The 26,693-nt window shown below is 37.8% G+C and overlaps 2 protein-coding genes across 2 annotated transcripts in view; one reads left to right on the plus strand and one right to left on the minus strand.

The window, feature by feature from the left end:
- Positions 1–3,739: 3,739 nt before the first annotated feature.
- The window catches only part of LOC114874651 (synaptotagmin-10-like), a 32,502-nt gene continuing 9,548 nt past the window's right edge, over positions 3,740–26,693 (plus strand). The window contains exon 1 of the mRNA XM_029184185.2: positions 3,740–4,146. Coding sequence (XP_029040018.1) covers positions 4,056–4,146 — 91 coding nt within the window. The 5' untranslated portion in view covers positions 3,740–4,055. The remainder of the gene's footprint in view (positions 4,147–26,693) is intronic.
- Positions 8,014–24,561, minus strand: LOC114874849 (adenylate kinase 7-like). Its single transcript, XM_029184566.2, has 12 exons — positions 24,535–24,561; positions 21,989–22,180; positions 21,037–21,184; positions 19,733–20,147; positions 19,200–19,290; positions 18,142–18,492; positions 17,869–18,068; positions 16,396–16,707; positions 15,810–15,961; positions 15,563–15,702; positions 14,222–14,380; positions 8,014–9,454 (listed from the first exon to the last, which is right to left on the minus strand). Exons 3-12 carry the CDS (start codon positions 21,158–21,160, stop codon positions 9,128–9,130), a joined length of 2,271 nt encoding a protein of 756 aa, XP_029040399.2. The 5' UTR covers positions 21,161–21,184; positions 21,989–22,180; positions 24,535–24,561; the 3' UTR covers positions 8,014–9,127.

The raw sequence follows: 26,693 nt of genomic DNA on the forward strand, positions 1-26,693 counted from the left end.
TTATTGTTCTCGCATCACTCTATGCAACGCCCAATTTATATTTTAATTTAAGGTCGTTGAAACGCGAGCAATTTCAAGATTGCCCATCACGCTTACGTAAACGCACGGTGAATCTGAAGGAAGAAAAAATCATCGGTCGATAAGCGAACAAACCAGCGATTGGAGGCTGTGCCAGTTATGTAAGTTCGTTAGTGACGGATCAACGGTTCTATTTAAATTCCGTTTATTAACAACACGAGATTGAAGGCTTCGTTATATTGGCACGCCTTCGCGTTGTCAATAGGAACTTTTGCGTAGACCCGTCACATGTAACGACCGATCGACACCTTCTGGACTTTTAATCCGCGACCAGTCGATACGTCCACGGTGTACGCTTAAATATAAATGAAAAACGTGTATTTTAAAAGAGTACCCGTAAGCCGAGTCAAGTTGCTTACGAATCGATCATAAAGTTCTACGTTACTCGATCGAACGAAGTATTACAGAATTAACGTTGCTTTGGCGTTTGAAACTTCGTTCGACTGTGTAATATCCGCTTATTATGTCTTCGTACGACAGGTATCGATTGATATTCCCGACCATTAAACAATTTTAGTTTCTCGTCCACGTGGCACGAGATGGTTAATAACAATCAACCGAGTGCCGGCCTTTCCTTGATTCTATTAAAAACTTCGATCTATTTCCACGATACATGACAGTTCGATAGGCTGCCAGTTATTTAATACTCCTCGTTGGAGAGAGTTTAGGTTGACATTTATAGGTACTTCTATTAGACGGTGGGACCGCAACGTTTATTTTCTGGAATGAACAAAACGAGCGCAAGTGTCTGGACAAGCGAAAATTTTAACATGATTTTCAGTTGTAATTTAATTAATTCTTTGATTAATTTCTAGATTATAACTTTTAGAAGAACACAATACCAATAATCAGATGCAAATGTATTCTACTGAATGTATTTAAAATAATATTTATAAGAACAAAGCCCAAAGTGCTCATTAAACACAATGTTATTCTTTCCCTCGGCTCGCACAAGCTTTTATACCTTGCATCACGGCGTCGTTAAAATAACCAACCCCCAATTACTCCAAAGAGAGGGTAAAAAGCATTAACAATGGGAAACCTGCTCAAAAACCATCCTCTGTGTTAATAAAAAGCGTAAAGCTTCGCGTAACGAAGTTTTTGCTTAAAAACGACAACAGAACCGGTGGGCAACGTTAATCTAAACATGGAAATATTTGTATCTCGAGCGCGACGTTCGATATCGTTGATGCCTCGAGGGTAGCAAGTCGAATCCCAAAAGTTTAATAGATGAAGACCCAACCAGTTGCCACAGTTTAACCGTTGATTACTTCGCAAGCAATATCCTGCTTACCAGAAATTGCTACCAGCATAATTATCCGTTAACGATGCTCCGAACGTCTCAAGACACACTTGGGACTTCATACAGATGCAATAGCAAAACTATTCACGATAATGGTATCAATTATATATTTTATGTTTAAAATAAAATTCAGAAAGCCTTGTGAAATATTATTCGTATTCTTGTGGGACATTAAGGGAACATTTTCCAGGTTGCATCGGTCCAGTACACGTGGTTTCAGACGGAGAAATGCATACACATATTATATTGAGCGTTGTCCCAGGCAACCCAGGGGAAAAAGTCGCGGATGTGCAACGTCAGCATACAATGAACTCAAATCGATCGCGGCTACACCAGTTGCGCCGATGCACGCGTGTACAGCCATACGCATGTACGAATCCGGGCGAAAGCAGCAACAAGATTGCTGGATCGATGTTAACTAGAGGCAGAGAATGGAACGCGAGGCCTCTGCCGACGGGAGCAAGGACAGGGAAAGTGGAGCGAACGGTGGCGAGGGTGGCGGGTGTCGAAAATCGGGAGGGACAGAAGCAGCGTCCTCCCTCTTGCGATAACCGTGAGTAGAACAGGTAAACTGGCGTCCGACATGTCGACCTTGAATGAGTATGAATCGACGAGATCCTTGAAATTCTTGTATTCTTATCGAATCCACCTGCCTAACTAAAAGAGCTTAATAATTAACACTTAGTTGATGAATTGTTCTAGGGACCACACAGTCGACGATGACTGGATCGTAAAGAAGACCTCTCCTCACGACCGAACCTAACGCGTTTTGATGGTAATAACAGATTACTTCGATATTAAGAATTATACCCCATTACTCATTGTCAGTCAGTGTCTCGAGCTCAGCCTTGCCATATTACAGCAACAAGAGGAGCAGCAAGGAGAGGTTGATACACCCCTTCTCTCAACACTAGATATGATGGTTTCACCACCAAAAGCGGGCCCCTGGCGTCGAGAGTGGGGGTTCCAGACACCTTTGCACGCGGCTCAAGTAAAAGCCAGCACAGGGTGCGACCCCCGGTGTCGGCCACATGCTAGGCACCCCAGATGGGTACCAATGTGACAGGCGAGGAGGGCTCCGAAGTAATATACATACGTAAGGTCCCAGAGCCCTCCTTGAGCGCCAGTGTCGGTCGCCGTGGGGTTTTAGTCAGTAGGAATCTGACCATCTCGGAATATCAAATACTTTTCTCGCTTCTGATGGCTAAAAAATAAAGTGTGGTGCAGTAGTAGTTTCTAAGGTATGTCTTGTAAGCATTCTATTCGTAATTAATTATTTATTAGCATTCCAAGGACAATACTTTTTCTGCCGTTCACCTGCAAATAGTCAAAACCTTTTCTTCTTGTTACATTTAAACTGTTCCCGTGTTGATCGGATGAACCAGAGTCTAACTCCAATGTAGAATTACTTGTTTAAATGTAAGAAATAAGCCAACTGGATTTAGACCGCCATTTTTCCTAGAGTGATCCCGAATATGCTCGAGGGTGTACAATATCAAGGACATCTACGTGTTGAAATCGAGTCAAACTATGTTACCATGGAGAAACACGATTTGTTTGCGAAGGAGATTACACGTATGAAGCGATTTTCCGTTAAAAAAGCGGTACTGCTTCCGGCAAAAACAATCTCCGGTAAAACTGCACGAAACGAGCTATCAAAAGGAAAAATACCTTATAAATAACAGAGTGTATCTATTTCAAAGAGAAATTGTAATTGTACAATTGAAGTAAAAGAGTAGATAATTATGTAAAATAGGGTACACCCTATCGATTTGAGATACGTTGCAGGGTCAATGTCCTGAGTAAGACAAATAGCCAACATTGTATTCTTAAGACATTCTATGACGCTGTTCGTCGGTATTTGCTCTAATTTCCTATGCTATTAAAGATGTACTTCATTTGCGCATATATCCTCGAAATTAGAACCCAGCGATATTTACGTGTACACTAAAAATTGCTCGTGGCATTGACCTCTATAAGATATTTCAAGATCATTGAAATCGATCAGGTGTACTGATACACAATTACAGGTAAAAGGGAAGATCGCGTAAAAAGGATGCATTATCAGACACGAGTAGCTGTTGCCGAGACCTTCACCGAGACCCAGTTGGTCGACATTGCCCCTGTGTGCGTACCTATCGCACCCCGCCCTGCTGGCGCACAAGCAGCACCAGCACCAGAACCAGTGCCAGGAACACGAGGAAGGTGAGAGAGGGAGAGATATGGCGTCGGTAGGAGAGACCGAGGCAACCCCCTACCGTCGCGATCGGACGTGCTGAGGCAGCTTCCACCACTCCGTTCAACCCTCTGTTCACCCTGGCCTAGGGATTGCCTTGCTCCACGTCCCGTAACGTGTTGCTGCCGGCCAAGGGACCAGGAGAGACAGGGTGAGCGGAATAGAAAGAACAGAGGGGTAGGGTGGTACGCACGCGAGGGTCAAGGAGGGAAGAAGCACAGGATAGAGGGCTCAAGGGAACTACAGGGGACGCAGGCGCGAACGCAGACGCATTAAATCGACGAAACGGCGCCGAGCATTCCGGCATCGGCAGACAACGCGGCACGATCAACCGGAGGTAATCGTCGTGGAACCTGGGGCCACTTCGTCTTCAACACTTTCAACGCGTAACACCTATTTAGAACGCGAACAGAAGCTCGAGGAACGTTTAAACCGATCATGGGTGTCGTCAAGACTGCGTCCGAGAGCATCCTCGCGGAAACCGTGATACCCAGCGAGGAGGCCAATTACTCCGTGCAAGGTCACGCCGGTAAGTTTTCGTATTCTTCTATCTTATCACTGATTCGAGGATGGAAAGGTGGATTGGCTGATGTATGAAAAGTAAAAATGTGTCGAATGTTTACGGAATCGGCACGATCAGGGCGAAAAGAAACGGGCTTCGCGTTTAATCGTAGCGAGAATTTAAAGCCGATGTGGCGAACCGCCCACACGAGCCACTGCTAACAGGTGTTTGAAGATACAGATATACTGGATGCCACGCTTTGGCTATAGACGTTCCTCTTGACGCGTTTAAAACGTTTAACCCTTTGACGGACTAATAAAATTGCGATGAAAATGTGTACCTCTTTTTATGTTCTAAAGCAGTGTTTTTTAATCCTTTTCACAATACGGTTCTCTCTTCATCATATTATGAAACTCTAAGTGTTTAATAATGTGAAATTAAGTTTTTTTAATCATAAATTATACACACGTTTAGGGATAATACTTTACTTAAGATTTGAAATATTTATTCTTCTCAATGAGATTTTATTAAAATTTTGTTCTTTGTTTTGTTCATGTTTAGTTTCTTTTTATCTTAACTGTAACAGCTTCCATCATTTCTCCGAGCACCTCGAACACCTTATGTGAACATCGTAGCCCTCTGGGGGTTCATCAACCAGGTGAAAAATTGTAGTTCTAAAGTATTACCTTTTCAATAACAGTACTAATAAATTTTACATGATAGGTTTAAAGATCTGGGTCATACTGAATTTAAAATCAAGTTCGATATCTCTAAATTTTATAAATTTTCAATGTCGAAAGAATTAAAATAATCGTTCGGTAATATGTTGTTTCGTAGATAATATGGTCAAGCTAGACTGTTATTTGACATTGGAAATGTTTCAGTCGCTCCTTGAACGCAGAAACAAGGGTGACATTATTTTTAATCGCAATTAGCGATCAGTGTGCTAAATTTGGAATCGATTAAAGAGGGTAACTTGAAAGCTGCGCTAACGTTTACCTGTTGAAGACGAGATGTACAATGGAATATTCGTGTGTCCAATTAGAAACTTCGATCTCTGTACCGATGTGCTCTGTAATTTCGCGGGACTAAGTTCGCCTCTGCAACAGTCTACTGTTTCGAAGTTCTTGAATTTCGAAATTGAAATAGAAGTGCTTAGATTTAACGCGATAGCTCCCACGATCCAATCTTTCAAAAAGGATAGGAGCGGTCACAGAAATTAGAGAGTAATCGCAATCAGTAATTAGGTATGAGGGTCAATTTTCGTAAATAATAAAATCTTTATCTCTGGTTTACGTGCGTGCATCACGATTTACTATCGCAGTTTATTTTACGGAAACGCGTGGGCGATAAGTTTATTTCGGAACTGACACACATCAATTCTATTTATATTTACAAAGGATCGATGCAGTGTATAAAAAACAACAATTGCCATCGACTTTTCGCGTAGAAAGTACAAACAAACAAAGCAACGGTGTTGATGTAAAATAAAAAAGGGAGTAGGATATTTATGGAACTTGGCAAAAAGTGGTGTAGCTAAACTTTTGCAAAGCTGTATATCTGTTGATAGAAGCAAGCTGGAAAGCGGTAGTAAAAGAGCGTATTTCCTTGGTTACTTTCCCGATGTAACGTAATTTCCCGTTTGTTTTCAAGGGAAACACGAAAAAGGTAAACCAGATACCACGAATGCTACCGGCGCGAAAGGAGCGAACCTGCGTCATATTAAAGACGCGGAACAATGTGGTAGCATCGTCCTTGGCCTCGTAAGAGCGCCTACGGCTCGATAGAGAACTCATAGTCTTCTGCAAATGGCAAATTTTAAGCGAGCTCACATCTTCACAGGACGATATTAACGCGACCCCTGACTAATAAACTTTCTCACCCGCTTGAATTTCCGCGATATTTAAAATGAGACGTGCAAATGTTCCCTCTTTCAGACACCTCATATTTCGCTCCACCTCTAGACATTTGTTAAATTAGAATCTTATGAAATATTATAATCTCAACCCATTTATATAAATTCCACGTTTTTTAACAGTACGAATGTCACAGTTATTAATAGATATATATCTTTTTATTTTTCGCCAGCAACTCTCCGAATGGTCCAATTTCTTTCTATTCCATAACTGTCGCGTTTATCCATGCACAAAATACTAATTGGTATCCTGCTAGGTTGCTCGGTCAGCATCAGTTGAGTCAATGCGACTAAATTGGCTCTTTGATTCGAACCACGGGGTTATTTTTGAAACAGAGGAAAAAATACATCCCGGTCACTGGAAAACATTTCATTAACAAACACTGGAAAACATTTCATTAACAAAGCTTGTATCGACCAACGAAATTCATCAGCGGCAACACTCGCTTTATGTTATTTTGCTAAGCGTTATTTCGCATGTCTGGTATCCGTGCAATTGCAAGAGAAACGAGTTTGCAACTTTGTAATTAAATCATTGTACTAATGTTCGTATATTAATAACGAGCTTGCGAGATAGATCCAAACGAAATTACTCCACCATGCCCTAGATGCATATTAACAAGTTAACAAACTTAAAATAAAAATGCAAGGGTAATTACGTTACGTTGAAGTATCACGTAATGCTTAATGTGTCCGTTGATCTAAAATGATTGATTGGAAAGAACATTTCTTTTTTTCTTCCTTGAATATTATACCGTTTCTCTGATAGAGGAGGGATAAACAGGTGTAGAGAGGTAAATCAAAGATCGTTGAGTGGAAGTGAAACTGGTCAATAGTGCGTGGGTTCGTACCAGTCTCATTATCAAATGTCTAAGTTGATGTTGACCAAAGCTACAGGAAATCTGGAGAAAAATATAAAAGTATAGAGAGACACGAAGTAATTGAAAACCTCGAAGAGTAGAAAGCTAAGTGGAAATGTGAAGCCTTGGAAAGATATGGATAGCAAAGAAACCTGGCTTCGTTACATCGACGTAAATATTTTCAGTAATTAAAAAACGTTATTCCCGATGGTATAATGCTGAAGCAGGGTTTTTGAGAAAAATCATATTCATCGATTTTGAATATTTTTCAAACAGAATGCATGTGCGAGCATTCGATGCGGGAACATGGAACGGTCAAGGACTGTAACATACGGTCCGTACACTTAACGAGAGTGCACTGTGTACCTGGACATGTGGAAATCCCATGGAAATCCACGCGTTTTCCCTGAGTTCTAACTTAATTGAACGATTCATCCTCCGAACGATATTGCTGCCTAATGGACGAAGGACTTTCAAATATTCCTGCACTCGGTTTGATGCATATTTAACGGGCAAAATCCTAACGGGCACGTCTTCGAATCCAGTTTCCGAATGGTGAACCAGTCTCAATTATTGAACAGAATTTCTATTAAGTTGTAAATTGCAAAACTTGTCGATTTGTAAATAGCTTGATGGTGTCTCTATAAGTAGACGAGAATATTGTTTGTTTCTAATACTAGTTACGACTCTATTATTAATGTTCATTTACTTTCAACCCTTTGTTTTACAAGCGTGAAAAAGTACCACCGTAAGAAAAATATTAGAAATAATTTAGGATTCGATGTAAATATTTCATTGGTGTATCGAATCGTTTCGAGCAAAAATCTTCGACCAGCAGGTAGAGGTTCCTTTCGGAGACGTACGACTGATTTAATATTAATAAGGATAAAGGAATGGCAAGGATCATGTGGGTCCCAAACGAGCCCGAAAACATATTCTCCACGAACTATAACCATTTTTTGCGTTCTCCTGAATTGTTATTTATGGGAACATCTCAAGGTTGCGTTTTTTACGATACTCCTGTTGCTACCGTAAAATTATTCTCGAATCGTACCGTTGTTTATTAGCAAGTTTAAGAGACTTTAGCGATGTTTATACATTTTTAAACATGTTGCAACTTCTTTTTTATCAAATATTTCCATGTAAATAAAAGATCTTTCCGTCCGAGGGAAAAAAATTCATTTTAAACTTGTGTTTATACTTGCGTTCCTTTACTTTTTACTTCGAAGATCAGTGGAATAGATAAGACAAAATTCGATTCGTCTTTTTTGAAACATTCTATATTTTTTCAAGCTTAAAGAAAGAACCACACGATTGAAACCACTCGAGTCTTTTGTTTGATTGAAGATAAAGGAAAGCAATGAAAGAATCGCTTTTCTTTCTGCGATTTTACTTCCTTGAAATTGTAGAATTGCGGGAAAAAATACACGGGTAAAAATTGTATATTTTTCGTGCCAAATATTTCAAATCTGTTGAATATGAAAAGCTTCGATGTAACAGAGTTACATATTCCTGAAGTTACATATTACATTACGAAATATTTGAAATTTTATTTTGTAAAAAAAAGAAACGAGCGTTCAGTGTAAATCACCTTTTCATCCTCGACCACCATTCACCCTTAAAGAACATACTGTAATTAATGGACACTTTATCATTGAAATAATCTAATAGGATTAAAGAACGTTCCCTGAAATGAAATTTCTCTTGTATCTTCATATTTTATACTCAACGTGTGGGTAGTCATTAATTTACTCGTAATTTAAACACAGAATTATGCGATTCATTCGCAGAGAGGAATTTTGCAATTAGCCGATGCATTTTTCTGACAACAAAGGAATTATACTTTATATATCAAGCTAGATAAGTTCAAGAGATCGTATTTCTCTTAATTCACCTAGCGTTTCCAGCCTCCTAGCGGGTGAACGGGTTAGAATTAATTTCACTTCCGTTCAAAGAAACCGACGACGTGTGTAATATGAGCAGAATAATCATAAGCAACGATTATCACGGAACACGTGTATCTACATTATTGGAAATCTCGTCTCTGGGCGATCAAATCGAAGCGCAAGCACATTAGTAGGCGCGGATCATGAGATTACGGGAATTTGGGGGCCATTAGTCAGCCAAATGTTATCATTGTTATGGTACGTGCTGATTAATTAATTGTCAACCGAAAGGTGAATCTCCCAAATCCTCTGGAAGTTCTATGCACGCCGTTTCAAGTAAGCCATCATCAGTCTTCTTTGTCGTAATCCTCGGTTTTATCAGACATTGTTTCGGCCTCTCCGTCGTATGTATCCGTATCACCGTAAGTGTATGATGGTGTCACACAGACCGTGGTTTTTTTGCTCGTACAAACGTCCGATACAGTGGAATTCGAAGTTTCGGCGGATTGTTTGCGGCGTTGTTTTAACAACTCGGTGATCCTTCTACTAAGCTGCTCCGGGGGTAACACCTCACCCTGAAACTCTTCTATCACGTCCAAAACCGAAGTCATCGTCCTCGTAAAATCGGGTTCGAACATTTTTCCTTCTGGGTTCTCTTTAAACAGGTATTCAGCCTGGAATGAATATGAACAAAAATATAAACTAATATTAACAGGTACATAGATGGGAAGTACGAATATATACGTCCTTGAAAAATGGACATTTAGATACGAAGAACGTATATATACGCTCTCGAAGAGAGACGATAAGGATGTGGAGGAAACGATCGTATGCGGTCGGAATACAGGATAAACAGAGCTCGTAATGGAAATACCTTCCAGCATTCTTTCCACGAAAAATACGATGCATTCGTATGCACAATACACGTGCACTCGTTTACTGGTTCATCTAAAAATGGGTCGCGTCACATTTTCTCAAAGTTTCTGACCCACTTTTCCCTCTAATCCCAGCCGCGTTACATTGTCTTCGCGTTTCAATGCGCAACTTCCGGCCAGTCATCGTCGAATTTCCGCCGTTTTAGATCTTTCTGAATCGAAATGCAACGCGAGATAAAAGGAAGATGTACACGCTTTTGAAATTCGAGAATCGTGATAACTGGAAAGGACTGGGACAACGTGTTATCAAAAATTGAATAAATAAAAGGAAAGTTCCTTATTTAACACTTTCAAGAAAAACTACATTTTAGTTAAATAAAAGTTGCAATAATAGCATGTTGAAATAATAAAACAAACATCAGATTAAAATTTCCACTCGTCAATTTTGTTTAAAATTGTGTAAATATTCTGAATAGTAAGCAAGTTTTTTAGCTAAAATTTGAAGCGTTAATTGTTTGAATCCGTCACGAATTTTACTGTTTTATAAGTGCGAAATAAGTGGTCAAAAAATTCAGCATTTGTTTTTTCTAAAAAATGCAAACAATTAGACGTAAAATGTTTTTCAAGGCAAAAACAATGCATCATTTTCCATACGGAAAACTTCCCTTTTGTTTCGACGATATATTCGCGTTTCGCGGAGTACTATACAGGATGACCTATTTTAATCTATAAATGGACATCCAGGTTTCGAGATAAGTGCCATATGAAGTAATTACTTCTATAAATTTCTTAGTAGACGAGAGGAAATGCAACGAGACTACCCTTTGTTCTATTTCATTCGCGATCTGTAATTAGTATATATTTTTTTCATTTTCTTTATCTCGTCTCGCTGTTATGCTTCAAATCAAAAAAGAAAAACTGAAAAAGAACAATTTCAACCCTGCGACTAATTAAAGATCCCTGGAGAGCAGAAGTTATTTAAGCAGACTTGAATCAATATACTTAGTACTCTACAGTTTACTTGCAGGGCGAATTTCAAATTTACATACCGTTTGTTTAAATAACTCAACCTTGTTTAAACAATTTCCGTGGCCTTACACCTTTAACAATTACTATGCATGAATTTATTTTACGTCCTCTTGTCTTTCTCATAAATAAACTTCCTCAAAATTTACGTAGATATAATTCTACTTTTTTTTTCATTTACCAACTATTTAATTGGATTTCAGTGTGGACCTTGAAGTGAAAATAAAATTAAAAGTCTGCAACTTCAAGCGTTTTTCCAATTTGTTAAGATATAGATACAGTTTGAAACTCGTATTTATCAAAGCACCACATTTCCGTTTCTAAACGTACCATTTACAATATTCGCCATCTCAGAAGTTACTCCTTTAAGATCGTGATACTTATCGTTGTTAAATTAATTAGCATAGTTTGAAGAGAAATAACGATTTCATTATTTCAACAAGGAACGTTTCTAACATGGTCCACGTACTTTTGAACTCCATCGAATAAACAGTTACAAATTCTTATATACTAAATGTATGTACGTAATGAAAAGGCAGGGACATTTTTCGTGTCATATTTCCATGTAACACGATGATATAATCTGGAAGGCGCGCAGCATAATTTATATCGAGGATCAATAGTCGTCACGTTACGTAATTTGAATTTGTAATTTTATTTGCACTCCGGTTTCCAGTGAATTCTTGGCTATAATAGTGTTAGATATCAAAGTCACGAATATATGAGAATGCCAGTGAAAATGTTAAACAATTCACTGTTTGGAAAAAAAATGCACAGCTAAGTAAATGGATATTAATGAATGAATCTCGTTAACAGTGGAGACAAGATAATGCCGTTGAGATACCTGTTACGAGTATTTGTCCTATCATAACCTGCAGTTTAATTGAGCTGAAACTTTGTTGGCTAGTATTGTTCGCCGGAACGTTTGTATAAAACGGGTGTAAGATACCCGCAGGGGATCTCTATAAATTATATTGTATTTGGTTATTAATAGGAGCCTGATAACATATTGACAGATTTCGGTTTATCCACAATAATTTGAGAGACAGATACATTGATAACAGAGAGGAGTTCATAGACCACCTGTATTGAATTTCGATTTTAATTTCAATTATCGATCGAGATATTAATTGTGTGACACATTTTGCAAATGATATTTTAACAAGTGAAAAATCGATCTCGCGATAAGATTTCCTATTCAAGGTTGCCGCGAATATAAGCGAGATAAAAACAAAAGAAACTTTTAAATTGAAATTTTGAAGGTAAAACTTGAAAAAACGTATATATGTACAAGAACGATGTATTCTTACGTCGGCTTTCAGGAATGTGTTAACAAGTGGTTTCACTTTAATTAAACTGATCCGAGTAAACGTCTAGGCAAAAGCAGAGAGAAATCGTGTCGAATGAAGATTGCAACAGATCCTTCTTGTACTCTCGCGAACACTTTCATCCCCCGTCCTCGTGCAACTTATTCGCGATACCTCAAAGTACCTTTTGCAGTTCACAGAAACGACTGCCAGACTGTCGCGGTTTTTTGCAGGATCCTCCACGATATTCCATTATAACTTCGATCATATTCTCGCAGAAAATCTTACAACCTCGAGGAAAGTTTCACCGGTTTACTGTCCAAAACCACTCTACCACTTTTCGTTTATTCATCAAACAATTACGCTGGTAAAAAGGCTTCTAGCTCGAACATTGTAGAACACCGGTTATTCAGTTGATATCATCACTTTCGCAGTGAAAATCAATTATGAAAATCAAAAATATGGACAGTCAGCGTGTTAAATATTCTGAGCTAAAATATTGTTAACACATCATTCTTAGTTGATTTTTATGTGGTGTACCAACATATCAACGAAATATAAATGTGAAATCTTAATAAACACTGAAAGTGTTCTAATCGCGTTCTAAAAATTTTCAAAAAGCTTCGAAGGTTGTCCTCGCACACGCCTCTGAACCACTCTCCTGTGATGTTTACATTCAGACGATATCGATCACCATCTTTATGTAAGACAACAGCCACCGGTCGATATAGAAAGGGTCGAAGGAAAAGAAGAGTGAAATATCGACGAGGTAAACTCCCAACGGGTTTCAAGCGATCCAACGGGTGTCTTACCCTTCAGCTCATTGCACACTCTTCGAATTGATATAGAATAACTGTTAATTCCCTTACAGTGTTTTTATGTTATCAAATCGTAGCAGAATTTTGATTTAATACACAAACATTAATTCGTATTTGTATGAGTTTATATGAATTTTGCACTCAAATACTTAGTCCTTTCCTACATGTTCATTATTTTTAAATTTATTAATATCTTTTGAAATTGTTACCGTACATGAAACTCGATGTGCAGAATCGAATAACCAATCCCAGGATTTCTTTTGTTTCATCCCCCAATTACACACGCTCAAACACACCACGATTCCGTCGTGCGCGAAACTTTTGAATTCATCCCCGATAAAAATGCAGCGGATCGATATCTGTCTCTCTCGACCGTGTCACAGTTCACCGATTTCACGATTTTACACCCGCTTCCGTTACATCGCGGCACGCGCAAAAATCGCGCTAAATTGACCCGAAGAGTTGCGTGCAACGCAAATGATTCGGATGCAATACGGAATTTTACGATATCGTCGCTCGTAACGGTGAAAGTTTCGCGTGGTTACGTAAGGTAAATAACCCTATTATCAGACATATAACAACACGAACGTTTAAAAATAGGTTTTTTTTCGCAGAAGAAAATTATCGAAATCAATGATACGAGATTGCTAGAGGAGAAAAGGATTAGAGAATAAAGGTAAAAGCAATCGACCGTAGATTTCGAAGTTTAACGAGAATCCAGTTTTCCCTTTAATGGAACAGCTCGAGTCGTTGGCTCTTTCACCAGTCGAAATTCAATATCCCCTTCTGTACATGCTACACCAGCTCAATTTACAGCTCGGATCGATAGGTTGTGCAAAAACTGTCCGTGTTAATCATATCCCCCTGGCGATTAGTATCCTTCGTCGCACGACGGTATTATTTCACGACTTTCGTCGTGAAGAAAAGAAAAGAAAAATTTTATTTCGGCATCGAAGATGACGCAAATAACTTTTTACATAGCTGACAAAGTTCGTGGCAATCCCTGGTCTCTATGGTAACCGAACGCACTTAGCGTTGGATTTTTAATTGCTTTCACCCTCTTCGACCGAGCGCCATTCTGGATCAACATTTTCCTTGTTTATCAGGTTAGAATGTACTTTCGTGAAAAAGCTTTCGATTTGAATAACGGAAATCATTGATCATAAGTTTCTAACCGGAAGTTTAATTAAAATCCCATCTAAACTATACTTTTCCCATTTTACACTTGGTAGAAGCACCACGAACCGCAACATTTTTCTTTCATACCGATTTCACGTCTACTTTTCACCTTTTAAACCGCCCCAAGGGAGAAGCAAGCGATATTAAAGAAAGGCGGAGGGAATGCGGATAATTACCGGTAAGCACGAAACGCATTCTGAACAAGCGAAACAATGGGCAAGTTTCAATAGACTTACGAGAAAATCGATCGGATCGTCTGGCCGTAGGTTCGCAACTTCGATGAGTCCTTGCGTCAACGTTGGAAACACGTATTTCACCAGATAGTTTCGTAAAGGTAAACCCAAGACGCATAGTCTCTCTTCTTCTTCTTCTTTCAGCTTTTCCATCAGGTTTGTCTGAAAAAAATCCAACCATTTATCAGTAATGCTGAGTGCAGATTAAACAAACGACTATTAATTCTAATCGTTAATAAACAAAGTATTCATCAGTATAAAAAAAGAAACACAGTATCGTCAGGAATATTTCATAGAGAAACAAACGCCAGGTACTGAGAATGATTTACGTGGAATACACTCAATTTTCAGTATTCATCCGTCGAATCGTAAAACCGATGATTCGCGTTTTCCAATAGAGAAAGGCGTTATGCAAGAATTGGTACACGGTATTCCATATTTTATCCACCTTAAATCTGTCATTGGTAGCAACTGCTGTACATCTTGTTTTATTCTTGAAGTGTGTACGTATGTATTAATCCTCTGAGGTCGATAAATTCATGTACACAACACGCATCTATCATACAAATCTACAAAACGTGATTCTGAATTTTTACAATTATTTGTATAAAGGTGCCACGAACACGTGTATGTGATTTTTGAAAAAATGAAAGTCATAAGTTAGTGCCTCGATTGCGAAGAGAATATTATATTGGACGTAAAAAGAATTGCAGTCCTTTTAAGAAATCAGATCCTGTATATTGCACAGAGTGCCTCGGTAATCTCCATTTGCTGAGCGAATAGAAAACGGAACAATATCAGAAATCGATACAAATACGATTCTGTTTCATCCATTGTAGCCGGTTCTTTATTTCATCATTTTCAGTCAAAGTTGTTGAATTGTTTTTCACAGTGTGTTTCTGCACTGCATCGATACACGATACAAGTAGAGCAAGCAAAGTGAAACAAAGACGAATAAAAGGGCTCTTTCAAATACATCGCTTCACGAACACATTTAATCCATATCGCTGTTAAGATTTTTTTTTTTTTTTTCACGGTACAATACATCTTGTTCATTAATTATTCTGTGTTCGCTGCGTGTTGGCTGTAAATCGAATGGTTGCTACCATACCGAACCGCGAGATGGATTTTTATTTTCAGCGTGGTTGATTAATGGTAATTTAATTCATGCCGAGGAATGGAGGAAAATTCAAATGAACGCCCGCAGAAATTTGATATAACGCTGTTTAACGTTTTATGCATTGTTGTAATTTGGGGGAGATATATCAAAATTAATTGAATATTATTAGAATATTATATTAGATTAATTTAGAAGTATTAATAAAAAAGGAAATTAATTCTAACCCATTCAGCCATTTTTTCCTCGCGTTCCTTTTTGCGTTCCATGAATTCTTTCTCTTCTCGTGACTTCGAAGCGGCTTCCGCTCCGCGCAATTCCTCTTCAAGACGCTTCCGCGCTTCCCTCGCCTGTTCTGCAGTTAAGCCTGGCCAAATAGGAAACCTCATAAAAATTTTCATACATGCAACACATGGATGCTAAAGTTTAAGGATTTTCTACGTTTAAAGAATCGGAATTGAAATTATTTCTCACCGTAATTTCTTGGCGGACCAATTTTCTCGATGCATCGATAAACCGTGGGAAACATATCAGGGCACACATCATCCTCTATATCGATTATGAGTGGATGAATTTCAATTTCGTCGAAAAATTGCACGGGTGTGTTTTCATCGGTGTTTCTCTTCCTAAGAACAGCACAAGGGTGGATGAATTGAAAGAATTAACAATATTCATCTTGAATATCACCCTAGTGGTATTTAAATTAATAATAATTTGTCGTATTATTAGGTGATATGATAACATTCCTTATTGTATCGTAAGAATTTTCATTACATCGTAGAAAATGTAATATTTTGTTGAAATGTGGATTACGTTTCAAAATTAAATACATACATGTACTTAATTAATGTTGGGTTTTTCATTTCGAAACAAAATGCAAAGTCCTTGATATAATGCTGGTAAAAATATCATTTTTCCATTCTCTACACTAATTACCTAGAGAGGTAATTCCACAAGTAAAATTATCATTAAATTTTACTAATTAGTTACAAAACTGCGAGTTTCATCTTCAGTTGAGAAAAGCTGCATAGCAGAAAGGACAATACTATGTTTAAATTACCTGAATTCTTTTAAACGACGTATCATGTGCTCCTCCGTGTAATGAGTACCGTGAATCTCTCTCTGGGGTCGTTGAATAATTCGTTCTTTCAGAAACTCATCGCTCGCCTCCAATGACACAACCAACTCTGGCATAATCGAGTAACCAGTTGTCTCGTCGATCTCCATCTCCTCCTCAATTTCCTCTTCAATCGTTTCATTCAAATTCCCTCCACCGAACAACCCCTTAGCTTGCTCCAGTGTCTTTGGATACCCGTCCATAATGTAACCTTGATTTTGACACTGCTTCGAGCGCAGTTTTCTCGCGAACAGTCTTCGGCACAATCGCAATTGAAAAACATTCGTTTAAAAGTTACTTGATAATTACTTATAAACGTTCATTCTACGCGAGATAATTAAAACGATGTGACAATCATAAAATTATAATTGCAATTAAAGCGTCACTCTAGCTCGATGTCTATTCAGTCGCTCGACAATATCCACTTTAGTTTAACTTTATGAAAAAGAATCGCTCGGTATAGAATTGTAAAACGAGGCTCAAGATTAACCTAAGAGAAATGATGGGTATGATTTAATTAATATTTAGAATATTTACAATTTTTAGAAAATAAAATCCAAGCACAGATTTTTTTTTAATTTCCTATCTTTCTATCTTAGACAACCTTTCAACCAATTTTCCCTTGAAATGCAGACTTCAACAGAGCCAATCCGGTGCAACCATTTTTCCTAGAAACTTGCTTCAGCCGCTTAAGTTCCCTTCGTCTGTTTCAAAGTGACACTTTCTTTCATAGTCGTTTTAGATTTGCTGTCGTGACTGTCTGCGCACCGCTTAAGCCTTATGAACAGAAACGCGAAACCCTTTGAAAGAAGGGTTCAAAGCCTATATTAAATATCTCGAGCACCAAGGGCTTTGGTTCACTTTCAATCCTGCTTGTACATAGACTTTCTTTACGACAATGCTTATAAAGTTACAAACCGAAAAGCTATTTGGTAATGTGGGTCGAAGGTAATTATAAAATGAATCGTGGGCGATTTCCAGTGAAACGTAACTGGCATATGAAGCCATAGAAAATTGTTGAGTATCATAGAGACTAATTTGAATCGGGTTAACAAAGGAAATCATGTAAATGTCTTGCACGTGGAAAATCGAACAGAAACGTCCATTAAAGCAATCTGGTTGGTCGTTCTCTTGTGCGATAATTCTCATCCTATAACCGATAAATCGGATCGCGTTTGAACTAACGATTCCCGCCACGTTGACCGCGACAAAGGGTCAGTAAAGCGGTTACCTAAATGAACACAACCCTCTGAATATTAGTTTAACGACCAATTCGTTTAGTACCTTATTTACCGTCCTCGTGGCGAACGATCGATAACTCGTAATCCGAATCCGTTGCAGACGTGACCATTATTTAACTTGCAAACTACTCTATTTAACTATTGAAACATTGATTTCAAAGGACATTTAGCTGACCTATTCAAAAGAGTATCGTCGATACGATCCTTGTTTCTCTGCTTGTTACGCTCTATTTCGTCTAATAGCTCCTGTAATTCTTCGACGTTCGGGGCTTCTTCGTCATCCTCTGGTTCGTCGTCGTCATCAGCATCACCTGCACCTGCTTCTTCAGCCTCGTCTCGCGCTTGAGCAATCGTGATTTCTTCGATCTCCTTTGTCTGTTAGAAATAACTATTAATACAATGGTCAGTCTGACGAAGTAATCAAAAAGTGATAGAAGAAATCGCTAACCAATTGCTCTATTGTTTCTGTAATTAGTGGCTTCACATGGAGATAGTGTATTTCGTAGTGTTTGGCCAGATAGCGTGCGACTCTTGTTTTTCCAGCTGCAGGAGGTCCTAGAACAATTATCTTCATCGGACGCAGATTTCGAGCTGTTCTGTATTCTTTTACAATGGCGTCGATGTTTTCACGAAATGGTATATCGAAGTGCCAAGTTATTCTATCGGCAATGTACACCGGTTCGACTATTAGATTAATCGTCGTTACGTCATAGATTTGTTGTGTGATTTCCGGTAACAGGAAAGCCTCTTCATTTGGAATTTTTTTCACTTTTCCATTGGAAAGAGCTTTGCTAATTTTCTGGGAAATAAATGCATTTAGTTATTTCGTGGTTATTCGCTTTATTTAATTGCTTTATTTTCGGGTTATTAATTCTATTTAATATTCGAGGTGCTCTTCATAGCTTTGGCCATAATATTCTCACGAAATGATGATGCTGCTCGATTCGCGAACAGAACTAATTCGTAACAAAACGTTTTCATTCCGAGATAATGTTGACACACTGAACTCCGAAGCCATCAGTAATTCCTTTAACACATACAGTCGTGAGAGGAATTAACTTGCGAACTAAAAAGTCGGCTTTGAAAATCGTTTCCACGAAAATTGTTTCTCTTTTTCATTCGTTGAATTCGTTTATCATTTTTAACATCAAAACAAAGAGCTGTTGTAAACAATCCTAAACCAGTAGGATAATTTAAAAGAGATTAAAAAAAACAGTAGAAAAACCTAATTTCCTTTTTATGCTACAAAATACGCAATTCTGTTTGCAACGAAAATACGAGAGAAACAAAGAGAAATAACAGAAAGAAAATTCTCAGACATATTGAATGCCAGTGAAAGCGTAAACCTTCAGGAACGGACCAGCTGCGACACTGTTATCAAAAAGAAAGCTTTGGAGGGGTCGTGGAAACAGTAAACAACAGATTGTGACTCGTATAAAAGACACCTGAATCGTGCACATGCAGATTCTCAGAGCGAGAATTTTTCAACATCTTCAAGGTACACACCTTGACAATGGCTCTCTGGGAAATCGGTTCTTGTTCCGCAGCTATGATGTACCTAGAAGTGGGCCATCTTTGCAACACGTCGAATACCACCCTGGAAAATACAAGATTCTATGAAAGTTTTGAGAATCATAGACAAAAAATTGTGCTGAAAAGTGCCATTTCCTGAAAATTGTATAACATTCTATAAAACATTCTATGAAAGCTTTGAGAAAAATAGTGCTGAAAAGTACCATTTTCTGAAAAAATGATACTTCCTACTATAAAATGTTATTGTATCGTTTCGACTTGTTTTGACCCATATAATCTCTCTTACCCTACTTGTACCACACGATTTACGACCCCATTCTGTATAAATCTTCGTGATTGCTTTTATGTTTTCTATCCGTTCGTAAAGTAGTTCCCCATATTACGGAAGACCCCATATAAACTGAATTATTAGTCTTACTTGAAGGACAACGAAAATTAGCTTTATAGGAAACGCGTTAAAAGGAGATTTTATAAAATTGCAGCTATACAAATTATTGTACACTCACGCGGCAAGATCTCGAACATGTAGCAAAGGAATTTTATTGGCTCCTTCGCTGAACACTGGCAGAAATTCGGCGTTTTGCCAAGCCATTTTGAACAGATGGTGTAGCGGACCTTCTTCATCCCCATACGTAATTCCAGAACAAATCACCAAAGTTTTCAATTTATCCTTCAATTTAGTGTTCTTCTTCATCGTAACCACGTCTTTTTCGCATTGTATGTGCTGCTTGAAATTTGGATGAGGCTTTCGTTTCCGATAATCGTCCTCGGTGAAGGGTAGTTCCGGTTCCTCGGGATTCAGCGGTTTCGTGTTGGCCCAAGTCATTATAGTGGATATCAGAACGAAATATCGCACCTCGTCGCTGCGTTTGAAAGCCTTCGGGGCCATCAGTTCCATCTTTTCGAGTTTTTGTGCAATGGCTGAACGATGAATAACCAAAAGCATAGATTGTGAAACGTTGAGGAGTTTCAGACGAATGTGTCGTAGTTCGTAAGTTAAAAAATTGACTATAAATAAAAACATATTTGCCATGTAGATACATCTTTTCAGAAAAGATTTCCAAAGAATATCCTTAACAGTTTGTATAATAGTCCTTTACGTTGTGAGCTCAATCCCGATACTCGAGTTACGATATATCGTATACTCGAAGGGGGATTGGATAAAAGAGAATATTATCCAATGACAAGAAGAAGCAGAGAGTTCAAGGATAAAGATGGCTTACGACGGCGAACACGAACGCAATCGTGGTAAACATTATCCAGCTTATAACACGGAGCGTTCTTTAAGACCGAGGAAGGCCGTGCTAACTCCTCTTTGTTTTTAAAAGAAATTAGAATCCACGAGTCTCCCTTGACGCAAGCTTTTACATATTCCAGCCGTTCGTTTACGAGCTCTGCCGCTCGTTTCTCTCCGGAGACATGTTTTTCCGATTTTCCTTTTTACCTCGAAGCACGGATAATTATCGGGATGCAACGTTCATCAAGGAGCGAGATATTGTAAAGTGAGGTATTAATCTGTTACTGAGATACCAATTCAAATACTCTCGGTAACTGTGAATAAACCTCTGCCGCGATATTCTTAAACAAAGAGTAAGGATGTCTCGTTAGAAGATTGTCAGATGCACGTTGGTATTGTTTTGAATTTTTGCTGTTACCATTAATTGTCCCAGTTTGCAATTTGAAGTTCTGCCATTAAATGTACTGTTTTGAAATTTTTATAGTTCTGCCTTTAATTACAGTATTTCGCAATTACAAAAATTTCAGTAAACCTTTTTTTTGAGACATCCTATATAATAAAAACAATACAAACCTTGCAGTGCCCATGTGGCTTCGTCAATCTGGTCAGAACTGTGCGTGATGTCGTATACGACGATGCCACAGTTTATCAGATCGGCCAGAAAAGCATCTCGATTTTTCGTACCCCTTATAATCATAGTCACGTCCTCGGGCTTCGGGTACTGCGAAACGAAATTCGATACAATATAAAAATGAAGTCGAGATATCAAGGGTTGACAGTCGGCTTCTAAGGGTTGCAATAGACTCGTCGAAGACAGGAAAAGGGGAAAAATAAGTTTGCAAGAGATGCTTTGATTCGTAAGAGAGGCATTGAATTCGCGGGGGTAGAAAAGGAGATAATGCAGACAGAATGTTGCGAAATTGTTCATTCGATACCGTTTTCATCCGCCAAGAGCTACCTTCGCTAGCAAAATAACCAGACCACTCGAATTACCCTCCTGTTTGCCTTACCCCGGCGGGGAAAACTAAATTTGCCGAGGAATCTTTAGGGGAGGCAAACTGGTAGCGATTCGGAGGAAAAACAGACATTGATCGCGTTAACGATAAAAGGGAGTCAAAAGTAATTGCGATATTACCCAGGAAAAAATATTGTAGGCCATCTGGGAAACAAGCTTCGATTCGACGAATGTTATTTGACGTGAAAGATATATTTTACAAAAATACTAATTACAGGTTGAAATATGAACTTGAAATTCGTCTCAGTAATCATGGTACAATTAAAAAGGGCTTTATTCTTTTTAAGGAATTAAATTTAAATTATAAAACAATATCGTTTAATCAAATTTTCTGGTATAATTATGATAATTCTTTGCAAAATATAGAAAGTTAGATCATTCCAATCAGACAAATTTATAGGGTTTAATTTATTATCAGTGGAAAAGTTTCAAACAATTCCTGCCATTGTGCATAAAAGCTGAAAGAAGTAATCTTTAAATTCAATATTTCAAAAGTGCATACTACGTTACCTCAGGATCCAAAGTCGTGCCAATTATTTCATATTGTTTCGAAGTTTTATCCTCCGAAATAGCCTTTTCAACGCGAGATTGTTCATCATCTGCTTCTTCTTCGTCTCCGATTGTTTCCTCCTCTTCCGCCTCTTCCTCCTCCCCGGCTAGATCCTCGCTTTGTGGATTAACGTAGACCCGATCCGACAGGAACTGAAATTTTAATTACTATCTTCGCATCGTTGAAACGAGAGGCCACATGTACCCGATGCGCGATGTTTCCTATTTCCGAACGCCTATCAAAGAGCTTTATTGCGAAAGCAACGATTCGAAAGAAGAATATCACGTTCGCTGTATCAAAAACGCTCGTTACATGTACAAAACGTGTTCCGATTGCAACCGTTATTGAATCTGTACCCGGTCAAAGGGCTATTGCTCTCGAGGTCTCCTTTCAAACAGCTAATTAACCCCTCCTTCACTGGCGAACAGGCGTTTTGAATTGCGACCGAGATGAAATTTCCTTTTCTTGCTCGATTTCTTGACGGATCGCGACGTGTACCAATCGAATTACACATTGAATAATGAAACGAGGGAACGCATCACAAGAATTAATCATATTATTGATTGCTTCTACTAAACAGGGGTGCAATTTATTGCAGGAATTCTGTATTAAAATTGAATTACAATCACGGGTACACGTTACTATTAAACGATTCTGCGTGAAACATTAAATGCTTCTTGCCTTTGTAGAAATAATTGAGCAGGAAGACCTCTTTTTTGTTTATTAATAGAGTTGGCGATCAGAGGATTCATCGATAAACGACCTTGCGAAATAATTAACACGTTGATTGGTACAATGAAAATAGTCGTGTGTATTCGGACGTGTTATAATTGCAATTACTCAGCACACGATCGTTTCATTCTTTAATTGAAACTTTCCACTTGTTGCCTTTAGTGAAATGTTACAGGTAACAAAAATTAAAGTCCACTTGTCTAAATTATTTTCATACTTTCGTTGTACAGAACACAAAATCATGCATGGCGATAATTGTATACTTCAGAATAATTAATGCAGTACTAACAACTGATCATGCTAAGGATCGATTACATAATTTCAATGCCGAACGTATTTTCATAATAGAATCAAACATTTATAATAATTTGTTTTCTTTTTCGTATAAAATATCTCTTCAGTATGGACTTCAGTATGTACATTGGATTTGCAATCTCATTATCGACGTAGATATAAAATACACCCGTATTTTATTCCATCAGTCATTATATTCGACAGTAAAATTACATATTATTTGACCAGGAAAAATCACAGAAGCGTTTGACGAATAAATTGCTGTCACATCATTAAACAAACTGTTTTATTCGTGACGAAAATTCATCCCTTATTTATAAGCTTGTCGCGATCATGATTAGTAATAATCCAGCTATTCATGGATCACCACTAATTGAATAATTATCAAATACAGGTATTACAGTACTAATATCTACACTTAATTCATTCTGCGATTTGTCTGGTTCCATAAGACATAAAATAGAACATTGACTGTCATATTCCATCGATATTTTTTCAATGTTCTATTTTTGACCATTCTTTTTGCATATTCTTAGACATTAGTGTAGCTATCGATCAAAATGACCGCAAATTCGTCGCCACGCAGTTTGTCTATAATTTGCTTGGTACCCATCCGAGAAGAAAGCAATGCACAGCTTCTAAAAAAAGATTCTACCTGGAGGATATTAAAGGGGATGCGACGGAACTAATTCGAAATCGATACTATGGGGTATACAGGGTGCTAGAAGGAAGAGGATCCAAGACCTTAACCCTCGTGTCTCGACCGTTTTGTTTCATTTTTCTGCTGAAAGCTATTCGTCTTCATTTTTGTTATAAATCTACCCCAGTCAATATAATAAATCTTTCAATGAATATGGTAGTTTTTATGAAACTTATAATAAATATGCAAAGGTGGATCATTTATTTCACTTTCAATGGAAAAAAATATTCAATATTTAATTGCATTCTTAATCAATATAACTGATAATAAATCAATAGTTGGATAATAATCGAGAAAGGTGCGTTAAAATTAAATCAGATTGATCTACAGAATCTTCGAAGAGTTCAAATATTTCGAAATGAATTATTGTACTCCCTGGTGGCGAATTTATTTTCAATACGAAGCTGTGAAAATAAACAAAGGAGCACCGTTGTTGTTGCAATATTACGTGAATATTCATGCATTATATTGTACACACGTTATATGAATATATTCTCATCAACTGAAGCGTACAAATAGAAAATTAATATTCATAGAAGACCTTGAATATTCCAGGAAAAAAAAACGTTTGGAAAAACATCCCTTTTTCAATATTCCAAATATTTGTCAATTATTTGTCATATTTTTTACACTTCGTAGAAATTTGATTTTTGTTTCACTGTTTTCAACGATAACCTAAACGTTACACCGTGATTATTTTATTTCATAACATGATTAAATTGCAAATCAAATTTTTTTATGAAATCAAAGTTTGTAATTCTGTAATGATCGAAAACTTACTTCAACAATTTTTGTTCCATGATAACTATCAATATGATTGATGAACACGCGCCAAGGTTTGAAAGATGGTTCGACGAGTTCTTTTGATGCAAAACCGTCTTTGGATTCCTCGAAGATGACTCGATCATTATCGAGCGAGATTTTTTTATCGCTTTCTGTCTTCGTTGCTAGTATTGACGCTCTTTTAGGCGTTGTCATAATTCTTATCCATACGAATGAAAAAAAAAATTTTAAATATATCGAACTTTACCGATGTCTAAACTTCAGATCGCTCGATTACATATGCGATTTCATTTGGTTCAACGTTGAATCGAATTCGATTACACAGAGATTGATGGTACTGGGGTATTTTCTGTATAAATGGTGACAGATTAATCTTCCCATGTCGAGTTGAAATATTAAATTTATATAACAGGTGTGGTTTCAGACGTTCTGTAGTCGACTTTATCGACTTGTTTGTTTTAGATTTTAATATATTATATGTTTATACAATAATCCGACTAAAAATAGACATGGATATAAATTTTAATAAAAGATTATATTGTACTATTCTTCTTTTTTTTTAGTTATTGAATTAAATTGATAGACAGAAATAAAGCAAAGAAGAATGAGGTGGATAAAAAGTTGAGTATCAAAGTCCCAAATACGTGACACCGACCGTCAAAGTGTTAACTCAATTTTCTTTTTCACAGAAAATATTATAACAGAGTTACACAAAACGGCGATTAGTTAACGAGAAATTGATACGTTCTACCTTTCACGACTTACTCAATTGATCGTAAACGAAGCGAGAAACTGAAGCTCCGAGTAATACGGTCGCTAATAGTGTACGTAACGCACAAACCATCCTGCACGGCCTTGCTGCCCACGCAACCAGGATACGAGGGCCAAGGCTGACGAGTAATCCGTGCGGAAGATGAAAAAAGCTGGCCAATCGATAATTGAACGGGTTCACTGTGGGGAATTCGCGGACACGTAAATTGAAAGTGTTACGAGGCAATTCGAAATATCGTTTCAGAGACAACCGGCCACGTTATTCGACCGTTTAATCGCTTCCGAAGTTTGATTCGAATATCTGATACTTCGATCGAATAACAGGGAATCATATCGGACGGATTAAATACTCAAATTCCCTGTCTATCATTCTGTCAGTTGATCAATTAGAATAAGAATCCTGAAACTTTAGACTTTCAATTTTTCTTTGGTTAAATCGGCGAAAGGGTTACTTAGAGATTTTGGTATTCGTCAATTCCCTTCTTGCACTATGCTTCCCTATAAATTCCAAGGATTCGTCCGGAAAGTCGGCGACGCACGGCTCCCATTCCTTATTTCGGCAAATTAGCAAAATACAGACTTGGAATGTTTTTTCTTTATTAATCCACTATGTTTCTTTATATTTCCCAAAGATTCTCAGATTCTGCTTATCTATAGATATCAAAAATCCTTCCGAAAAATCGACGATGGAATCTCAGCCCATAACACATAAATGAAAGATGAATCACACACCGGAAAATCGTAATTTCTATGATACTAAAGAAAGACCAAGAATTCCCAATTGAAAAGCAATTGATTCTGAAATGCGAAGGCGTCCTTGTGGACACATTGGATAATAACCATTGTTCAAGATAAGAACGTGTGAACAACGAACGAAACGTCTAATTTGCATTACACAAACCGATCGGTGTATTATTCTATCATCCGGGAAGCTCTATAAGGAGCTTCTGTCACGAATCGAAGACACTGTTAATAAAGGAGGCGAGACAAAACGTGACGTTTAGCTTGGTACAGCAAGCTGATGCGTTTGTCCGCTCGAAACAACCAAGCCAAGGATCTGTCCAGCTTTCCCTTTCTCGTGGGTCGTGTACAATACTGCATACTATATTAATCATCGAGACATACGTGTACTTTACATCGAGAGTTATTCTTCATTTGCATCGTCTTCCAAGGGTTGCGCAACTAGCGAGCCGAGAGTCGTCTAAGATTTTTACCTGTTGAACGCAAAGTACTGTTGCGCCAGCTGGTTCGTAAATGAGTCACCGTGTCACGTATCCTGAACTTAAAAGGCGTGTACGATAAACATTCTACTGTTTTTTATTCTATTGTAATTTTAACAAAGCTCGTTGAAACGTTTCATTATCCAGAAGTTGAGCTACGAATAA

Source organism: Osmia bicornis, chromosome 4 (assembly GCF_907164935.1).
Source record: "Osmia bicornis bicornis chromosome 4, iOsmBic2.1, whole genome shotgun sequence".
Classification (NCBI taxonomy): Eukaryota; Metazoa; Arthropoda; class Insecta; order Hymenoptera; family Megachilidae; genus Osmia; species Osmia bicornis.

Coding starts and splice junctions, on each gene's coding strand:
- LOC114874849 (XM_029184566.2), bottom strand. CDS start 21,160: ATGATTATAAGGGGTACGAAAAATCGAGATGCTTTTCTGGCCGATCTG. Junction 20,148..21,036: donor AGCCACATGGGCACTGCAAG/GTTTGTATTGTT, acceptor TTCATCGTTCAG/CCATTGCACAAAAACTCGAA. Junction 15,962..16,395: donor CGTCGTTTAAAAGAATTCAG/GTAATTTAAACA, acceptor TGCTGTTCTTAG/GAAGAGAAACACCGATGAAA.